General features: G+C 50.0%; 1 protein-coding gene across 2 annotated transcripts in view; it reads left to right on the forward strand.

The window, feature by feature from the left end:
- sidt2 (SID1 transmembrane family, member 2) overlaps positions 1 to 4,344 on the forward strand; it is a 103,682-nt gene extending 99,338 nt beyond the window's left edge. For both annotated transcript variants that reach the window (XM_072486542.1, XM_072486543.1), the window contains one exon: positions 3,223 to 4,344. In XM_072486542.1, the coding sequence (XP_072342643.1) occupies positions 3,223 to 3,285 (63 nt within the window). In that variant the 3' untranslated portion in view covers positions 3,286 to 4,344. The remainder of the gene's footprint in view (positions 1 to 3,222) is intronic.
- The last annotated feature ends 5,775 nt before the right edge of the window (positions 4,345 to 10,119 follow it).

The raw sequence follows: 10,119 nt of genomic DNA on the forward strand, positions 1-10,119 counted from the left end.
TAACTAGGAAGATACAAGAAGCAAAGTTTGAGTGAATGAGGTCCCTCATCGATTACAAAGGAGAAAATAATTGGGGAACAGCCAATCTGAAGCAGGAGACGCTGGTTCCACAGTAAAACGCTTCTACCCTACCCCAGTCCAGAAGACCTCACCCGGCTGATATTTCTCATTTCCCACCCTTGCACCCTGCCTCCTCTAAGTTGGAGATTGCTAATTAGTGTTGGATTGGAGGGGTTATTCTGCTGACCATTTGTAACGTTGCCCGATCCTTTCTTTTTTCTGTGATGTGTTTGGAATTGTGAACTAAATTGGCTCCGCGCCCATTTACTTGTTAAGAGCTTCACTCAAAGAGAATGCAGATCAGAGGTGGGGATCCAGCACAAACTCATGGGGTGGGATTCTACACTCCCGCGCCGAAGTGGCCGCGCCGTCGTGAACGCCGTTGAGGTTCACGACGGCGCGAAACGGCCCCGGTCCCGACCGATTCAGGCCCTGACAATGGGCCAGTATCGGGGCCGCGTCATCTACCGGCGCCAGGCCTTGTCGCCCGCGTAAAAGCGGCGCCGCATAATGGACGTCATCCGCGCATGCGTGGTTGCCGTCCTCTCTAAGTCCGCCCCGCAAGAAGATGTCGGACGGATCTTGCGGGGCCGCGGGAGGAAGGAGGTCCTCCTTCAGAGAGGACGGCCCGACGATCGGTGGGCACCGATCGCGGGCCACCCCACATTTGAGGTACCCCCCGGTGCAGGATCCCCCCTCGCCCCCCCCCCCACAGGCCGCCCCCCCCCCCCCCCCCCCAGCGTTCACGCACCGGCCACGACTGCAGCGACCAGGTGTGGACGGCGCCGGGGGGGGGGAACCCGCCGTTTTGGCCTGGCCGCTCGGACCATCCGGGCCTGAGAATAGCGGGGGTGCCGGAGAATCGCCATTTTCGGTGTCTCCGGCGATTCTCCGGCCTGCGGCCCGCGGAACTCGACCGGGCCGTTCCCGCCGCTTGGGAGAATCGCGGGAGGGCGTCGGACCGGCGTCCCCGGAAATTGTGGCGGCCCAGGCGATTCTCCCAACCGGCGCGGGAGTGGAGAGTCCCGCCCACGTTCTCTAACCGGTGCTTTGTTTAAACACGATTCCTGTCAGAGTCTGCGATTGGCAATTCTAGCCATCATTTGCCGTCGGTTCCTTTTTTCCTGGCACAGAATGGACAGCTCAGAAATAGACCTTTAGGTCATTAGGTCAATCCTATTATTTATCTTCCACAAGAGCCTTGACTCACCATTCGTGCTGTCTCAGCATGACATCTATTCCTTTCTCCTTCATGTGTTTTTCCAACTTCCCCTTAAATACATCTGTTATTCGCCTCGAGCTAATCCCCATGGCAACGATTTCCACATTCTCACCACGCTCTGGGTAAAGAGATTTCTCCTGAATTCACGATTGGTTTTTTTTGTGTTTTTCTTATGCTTATGGCCCCTGGTTCTGGTCTCCATCACAGCCAGCCTATCAAAACCTTTCATATTCTCAAATGTCTCCATCAATTCACCTCCCAGTTTTCTCGTTTTTTAGATAAAGGCGTTCGCCCTGTTCAGCCTTTCCTGGTAGCTGGGGGGGTTGCCAACGCTCCACGATTGGGGCAGAGCCTCAGGAATTGAAGCTCAATCCCCCGTGCACTGCTTCTTTATTCTTTAATGGGTTGTGGGCTTCGCTGTCAAGTCCAGCAACTGTTGCCCATCCCCAATTACCTTGGAACGGAGTTGACTTGCTCGGCCATTTTGGAGGACAGTTCCCATCATAGATCATCGAATTTACAGGGTAGAGAGAGGCCATTCGGGCCGTCGAGTCTGCACCGGCCCCTGGAAAGGGCACCCCACCCAAGCCCACACCTCCACACTATCCCAGTGACCCCACCTAACCTTTTTTGGACACTTAAGGGCAATTTAGCGTCGCCAATCCACCTAAACTGCCCATCTTTGGACTGTGGGAGGAAACCGGAGCACCCGGAGGAAACCCACGCAGACACGGGGAGAAGGTGCAGACTCCGCACAGACAGCGACCCAAGCCGGGAATCGAACCTGGGACCCTGGAGCTGTGAAGCAACAGTGCTAACCACTAGGAACAAAGAAACGTATAGCACAGGAACAGGCCCTTCGGCCCTCCAAGCCTGTGCCGACCATGCTGCCCGTCAAAACTAAAACCTTCTACACTTTCTGGGTCCGTATCCCTCTATTCCCATCCTATTCATGTATTTGTCAAGATGCCCCTTAAATGTCACTATCGTCCCTGCTTCCACCACCTCCTCCGGTAGCGAGTTCCAGGCACCCACTACCCTCTGCGTAAAAAACTTGCCTCGTACATCTTATGCCCCCTAGTAATTGGCCCCTCTACCCTGGGAAAAAGCCTCTGACTATCCACTCTGTCTATGCCCCTCATAAACCTCTATCAGCCCGCCCCTCAACCTCCGTCGTTCCAGTGAGAACAAACCGAGTTTATTCAACCTCTCCTCATAGCTAATGCCCTCCATACCAGGCAACATCCTGTTAAATCTCTTCTGCACCCTCTCTAAAGCCTCCACATCCTTCTGGTAGTGTGGCGACCAGAATTGAACACTGTGCTACCGTGCCGCCCTTTAAGAGGAATTGTTGTGGGTCTGGAATCACTTGTAGGCCAGGCTGGGTAAGAGAATTATTGAGCCAGATGGGTTTTCTTGGTCATCATTAGACACTCGATTCCAGATTTTTATTGAATTCAAATTTCACCATCTGCTGTGGTGGGATTTGAACCCGGGCCCCCACCCCCAGAGCATCATTGCCGCTGGGTCACTGATTACTAGCCCAGTGACAATACCACGAACACCATCATCTCCCCACACTGCTGTGTGCAACCCTAGAGAAAAATTATCAGGCCATGAAAAAATTAATTCTCTTTGAAAAGTTCTCTACCAGATATAAAAGAATTGATAATGGGGGGGGGGGGGGAAAGGCAGTTTGGATGACGAGCATTAACCAATTGAATGATGAGTCTTGTTGTTTTCCAATTGGTGTAGGAAGACAAAACGTCGCAAGGATGTGTTGGCCAATGTGACTAATGGTTGAGGTGCGGGGGAAAATCAAGTGATGAAGCCTCCAGGGATACATTTAACTGCAGTTGGCAACCCTGGGAAGTTCTAACCACTCTGTCCCGGTATTACCTTTGCAAATCCTAACAAGTGCCCCTCACTTCCTTCTGCAGATATTGCTGACTCTAGACGAAGACCTGGATCATGTGCAAAGAGACAAAATCTACGTCTTCTAATCCCTGGCATAGAAACACCGAGTGCACAGCAGACTTCCTTCCTTCGTACCTGGGGCCCGTCCCTCCGGAGCTACAAGACGAGACGCGGGACTCGCATTGCAGCTGCTGCGAGCGGGCTTCGGAGGCGACCGGGTCCCAAGAGCCAGTCGCACTGCACTCGCCCTTGAGCTGCCAGCCCTTGCGTTTAAAGCAAAGTTTTTTTCTTTTGTCCGAGATCTTTGTGCCACTGCATTGGTCTTCAGCTGAGTACATTTGTACTGCTGAGGTGATGGGACTGCTGGCTTCTCCAGCATTGATCAGTCCCCTACCTCGCGGTCCACAGCATCACCATTATCTCCTTTGCCAGGTTACTTATAAGAAGTGTTTGAAGAAATTCATTTTCTGTGCAATTTTTGGAATAAAATCAGGTCTTCGCGATTATGTGGAAATGGATACTCTTCAGCGGAGCAACGTTTATCTGCACTTGTTTCATTTTGCTAGTCCCAGCCAAAACTATTAACGGGAGAAGAGTACGGGCGTTGAAGAATGAAGGCACCTAAGGCTTTTAACGCAAAGACTTTTTGAAAATTTGTGCTTTGCCACATAGTCGGTGATGGGAAGCTGTTCCTCTGTCTGCAGGCATGGGTCTCGATGGAAGATTGACACTACACCCCGCTGTTGTGTCGGGTGCACCCATCAGACCCGTTCATTGAACTCAAGTCAGCATTGAATTCCTGCTGCTGATCATTCTGTAGGGTAACACTGAAACGGTGGAGGCATCTGTGACCAGTAGATTGGCACAGAGGTTTAGAGGTTTAGTTTAGGTACAGATAAGGGGGTGGGTGGTGGGGTGGGAAGGGGTGGGGGAAGGAAGGTTCCTGTTAAGGAAAGTAAATTCACAAAATTATTTCTGCAAATTCATAACCTCAGGCCGAGGTGGTGAGTTTTACCTCGCCGTTGCTTGTTGCAAAGTCGAAAGTAAAATGAAACATCTGAATCCAGACTCTAATGCAAAATCGATTCTCAATCTTGCCAAAAGGGATAATGATACGATGATCCGTAATAAACAAAGAACTTTCACTAGCGTTGGTTTGCCTTGATGGGAAAGTTTGAAGCTGGGGTTTACTGTAATAGAAACACCAACTTCAGCTGGTAGACACTCAAAGCTCCTTTATAATATATTCATTTGAATGTGATATGGGAATACTTGGTGCTATTATTGGGTGTAACGTGTGAAAATATTCCCTCACTCATCTTAATGTTACACTATAGCTGGGGAATTTCCCCTCCGTAGGGTCTGTACATTCTGCGTTGTAAGATCCATCATGACTTGTACCGAGACACAAATTGCATCGTAGCAAGCACATTACTAATCCACGCTTTATCACTGCACTCTTTAATATCCTCAGATTAGTTCACAAAGAGAGATTGACCTCCCCACAATCTGCTCAAGAGACACTGGTGGCCTCACACATTAGTATAGGAACAAGCAGTGGGTATGTCAGGTGCATACATGTTAGACCCACAACACACACAACATTTGTGCATCCATATAAACCAGGGGCTCTCTACAGCTGCTGAATGTCCATATTTCTCTGCAATGGCGGGTATCATATAATGCGTTGTATGCTATAGCCACGGGCACATTTATAACTCAAAAGTCCAGCTTTCAGACGGACCTAAAAGCGGTCCACGCCAAGGATTTTACTTGGCCTAGTGATGAGGCATTGATGGTGATGACAATGCCCCCTCAAGGAGCTCGCCCACTCGGAGATGTGACTGAAGGCTCCAGTAGCATTTTGGATGTACGCACCTTGTAGTGTTGCATTCTTAAGCAGGGAAAGTGATCTGGTTTAGCATGAGATTGCACAAATCTTTCCACTTACCGAGTGCGAGTATATAACGCATTTCCTGAAGGTGCAAGTTTACATAAAATGCCCCCTAAGACAATGCAAATGCCTGTATTTGTTTTTGGATCGCTTGCCTCATCAACTCACTTGCTCAATCGTCATACATTATACTCATCATATACGGAATACCTAGGAGACAGAGTCTGAGTAAATGAATCTCACAAAGTTGCTGTATTGTTGCCAGAAAGGGAGAATTAAGTTAATCATAAATCTGATAGCTAGATTCTGCCTTTTTAAAGAAAGGTATAGAAAATGCTGCTATAAGTTAATGCTGCTGCACTAACTGCTCCGTCCTGCTGTGGTTATTGGTTGTCAAATACTCAGCAAAGAATCAGATAGCACAAGTTTTTGCTAAGTTTTTTCTTTACATTTTCCTCGAGTTCAGTAAAATTTAAACTATTCCTTGGAATATTTTGTGGCCAATAGTCCATGGTGGTTGCGGAGACAGCTATTGAGGTTCTTAAGAGAGATCTTTATTTCGTTGGCACAACATATGGAATGCTGATGGAGCATGGGTCGTAACTTGAGGCAGAGCTGGTGAGGAGGAAGGCGGGTCCATGGGTGAGATTAAAGCAATGTCCCCTGTGGTGCTGGTGTGGGCATTGGGGTTTTGGCATGGCCCAAGTCATCAGATAGTGGCAGCATTATTTCGGCTCTGACATGCTATTTCTGATGATTGCGACATGCTATTTCATTTGATTGCAATGAAGCAAACATGGTTCTGGCAGTACATTAGAACTAAAATAATCTAGAGATTGTTTTTAAAATGGTTGAAAACTGATTTACAAAATGCAGGTGAGAAAAATCAGGCTAGGTGCTTTCATGATTAACCACATTGACCAAATTGAATGGTGGTTGTCCAGTTACTGAGCAATATTGGTGACGGGGATGTAGCTTTATTCGCTCTTTAGTTTCTATATATCAAATCAGCACAGGGCGACTGACACCGCCAGCGAAGCAAGTACAGGACTCGATTTCCTTCTCAATCTCCACATCCTAAACTATGGGGCTGCCTTTGTCTTGCTCGAAGGAAGGAAGGCTGTGAGATGCCGGTTGGGATTTGACACATGACTCTGGGACTTCCATCCACGGAATGCAGTTTAGTCAGGTTCGTACAGTAAATATTGTATTATTACTTTGATATGCTGCATTTTAATCCCCTTTGACAAACGGAGAAATCCATCATTCCGTTGTGCTATTAACTGAGATGTGATATAGACACAGCACCACCTAACTTTATTTGGCAAACCTTTTCACATAAATCCCACGTTCTGACCCAGTCAAGTGTTATCATACACCCAATATTTATCTAGCAACCATAGAATGGTTGATTGCAATACACCCACCTAAAACGCTTCGGAACATTTAACTGCAGCCAGGTTGAGTCTGAATTTTTTTTCCACCCGCTCTTTGACGATCAGCTGAGGGACCTGCCCTGAACATCGTGACACTTGGGGGGGGGGGGGGGGCGGGGTGTGTGAAATGTATTGGTTTGCTTGTGATGGGAATGCTGTCTGTTGCGAGACTGAAAAGAGGTGGAACAGGCACAGTGAGCAGACCTTCTAATACCAACCTTAGTTAGATGCCACTGCCAGGTGAAGATCATCTCTTATCACCTTCATGAGATTTCTGTACAATCGGTACAATTCGAGCACAAGTATGCTTATTGTCATTTCCCAGCTTTTTAAAAAAATATATTTTATTAAAGTTTTAAAACACAATTTTTCCACTTTACAAATCAACATTAAAAAAACACAATAACTAATAAGTAGCATTATTTAAATAAAATAGTGAACTAACAAAGTAACAAAAAATAGTGCTCCCCCCCCCCCCCCCCCCCCCCCCGCCCCCTCTGGGCTGCTGCTGACGATCTATTTTCCCTGAACGTTCCGCGAGATAGTCACGGAACGGTTGCCACCGCCTGGAGAACCCCTGAGCCGATCATCTCAACGCAAACTTCATCCGTTCCAGTTTTATGAACCCTGCCATGCCGTTTATCCAGGCCTCCACGCCGGGGGAGTTTCGCTTCCTTCCACATAAGTAAGATACTTCGCCGGGCTACCAGGGACGCAAAGGCCAGAATATCGGCCTCTTTCGCCTCCTGCACTCCTGGCTCTTCCGCTACCCCAAATATCGCTAACCCCCAGCCTGGCTTGACCCGGACCTTCACCACCTTTGAAATCACTCTTGCCACTCCCCTCCAGTACTCATCCAGTGCCGGACACGACCAGAACATGTGTGTGTGGTTCGCCGGGCTTCCTAAGCACCTCCCGCACATGTCCTCCACTCCGAAGAACCTGCTCAGCCTTGCTCCCGTCATGTGTGCTCTGTGTAGAACCTTGAATTGTATCAGGCTAAGCCTGGCACACGAGGAAGAAGAATTTACCCTACTTAGGGCATCAGCCCACAGCCCCTCCTCAATCTCCTCCCCCAGCTCTTCTTCCCATTTTCCCTTCAGCTCCTCTACCAGCGCCTCCCCCTCGACTCTCATCTCCTGATATATTTTGGACACTTTGCCCTCCCCGACCCATACCCCCGAAATCACTCTATCCTGGATCCCCTGTGTCGGGAGCAGCGGAAATTCCCTCGCCTGTTGCCTCGTAAACGCCCTCACTTGCATATATCTGAAGATATTCCCCCGGGGCAACTCATACTTTTCCTCCAGCGCTCCCAGGCTCGCGAACTCCCCATCAATAGACAGGTCTCTCAATCTCCTAATTCCTGCCCGATGCCAGCTCTGGAACCCTCCGTCCATCCTTCCTGGGACAAACCTATGGTTATTCCTGATCGGGGACCACACCGAGGCACCCGTCACCCCCCTGTGTCGCCTCCATTGCCCCCAGATCCTTAAGGTTGCCACCACCACTGGGTTCGTGGTATACTTTTTCGGGGAAAGCGGTAGCGGCGCCGTCACCGGCGCCTTTAGACTCGTTCCCTTATAGGACGCCATCTCCAGCCTGTTCCACGCCGCCCCCTCTCCCTCCCTCATCCACTTACAAACCATCGCCACATTGGCGGCCCAGTAGTAGTCGTCCAGGCTCGGCAACGCCAGTCCCCCTCTGTCCCTGCTGCGTTGCAGGAACCCGCTCCTTACCCTCGGGGTCTTCCCTGCCCACACGAAACTCATAACACTCCTGTCTATTTTCTTGAAAAAGGCCTTAGTGATCAGAATGGGGAGACATTGAAACACAAAAAGAAACCTTGGGAGGACCATCATTTTTACCGCCTGCACTCTGCCCGCCAGTGAGAGCGGCAGCATATCCCACCTCTTGAAATCCTCCTCCATCTGCTCCACCAGCCGTGTCAGATTGAGTTTGTGTAGAGTTCCCCAGCTCTTGGCTACCTGAATCCCCAAATATCGGAAGCTCCTTTCCACTCTCCTTAACGGCAGGGCGTCAATCCCTTTTCCCTGATCCCCAGGGTGTACTACGAAAAGCTCACTCTTCCCCATATTTAGCCTATATCCCGAAAAATCTCCAAACTCCCTCAATATCTGCATAACCTCTGTCATCCCCTCTACAGGATCCGCCACATATAGCAGTAGGTCATCTGCGTAGAGTGACACTCGATGTTCCTCTCCCCCTCTAACCACCCCCTTCCATTTCTTAGAGTCTCTCAACGCTATGGTCAGTGGTTCAATTGCCAACGCGAACAGTAATGGGGACAGGGGGCACCCCTGCCTTGTTCCCCTATGTAACCGAAAATACTCCGATCTTTGCCGATTTGTGACTACACTTGCCACTGGGGCCCCATATAGGAGTTTGACCCAACTGCCAAACCCCTCCCCGAACCCAAACCTCCTCAACACATCCCATAGGTACTCCCACTCTACCCTATCGAATGCCTTCTCTGCATCCATCGCTACCACTATCTCTGCCTCCCCCTCCGCTGGGGGCATCATTATCACCCCCAACAGCCATCGCACGTTGACATTCAGTTGTCTCCCCTTTACAAACCCTGTCTGATCTTCATGCACCATCCCCGGGACACAATCCTCGATCCTCGTAGCCAGCACTTTTGCCAGCAACTTGGCGTCTACATTCAGGAGCGAGATAGGCCTATATGACCCGCATTGCAGCGGATCTTTATCCCGCTTCAGGATTAGTGATATCATCGCCTCCGACATTGTCGGGGGTAGAGTCCCCCCTTCTCTGGCCTCGTTAAAGGTTCTTGCCAACAGCGGGGCCAACAAGTCCACATATTTCCTGTAAAATTCCACCAGGAACCCGTCTGGTCCCGGGGCCTTCCCTGCCTGCATGTTCCCCAGCCCTTTAGTCACCTCATCCACCTCAATTGGCGCCCCCAGACCTGCCACCTCCTGCTCCTCCACCCTCGGGAACCTTAGTTGGTCCAGAAACTGTTGTATTCCCTCTTTTCCCTCCAGGGATGAGGACCTATATAGCCTCTCATAAAAGGTCTTAAACACCTCATTTACCTTCCCTGCTCTCCGCTCCGTAGTTCCCGTTTCATCCCTGACTCCCCCAATTTCCCTTGCCGCTATCCTCTTGCGAAGTTGGTGGGCCAGCAGCCGGCTCGCCTTTTCCCCATATTCGTATCTCATCCCCTGAGCCTTCCTCCACTGTGCCTCTGCCCTCCCTGTGGTCAGCAGGTCAAACTCTGTCTGAAGTCTTCGCCTCTCTCTATATAGTCCTTCGTCCGGGGCCTCCGCATATCTTTTATCCACCCTCAAAATCTCCCCCACTAATCTCTCCCTTTCTTTGCCCTCTTTTTTCTCCTTATAAGCCCTAATGGAGATCAACTCTCCCCTAATCACCGCCTTCAGCGCTTCCCATACTACTCCCACCTGAATCTCACCATCATCATTGGCCTCCAGGTATCTCTCAATACATCCCCGCACCCTTCTACAGACCCCCTCACCCGCCAATAGTCCCACATCCAGTCGCCAGAGTGGACGCTGTTCCCTCTCCTCTCCTAGTTCCAGATC

This window comes from Scyliorhinus torazame, chromosome 21 (assembly GCF_047496885.1).
Source record: "Scyliorhinus torazame isolate Kashiwa2021f chromosome 21, sScyTor2.1, whole genome shotgun sequence".
NCBI classification, from domain to species: domain Eukaryota; kingdom Metazoa; phylum Chordata; class Chondrichthyes; order Carcharhiniformes; family Scyliorhinidae; genus Scyliorhinus; species Scyliorhinus torazame.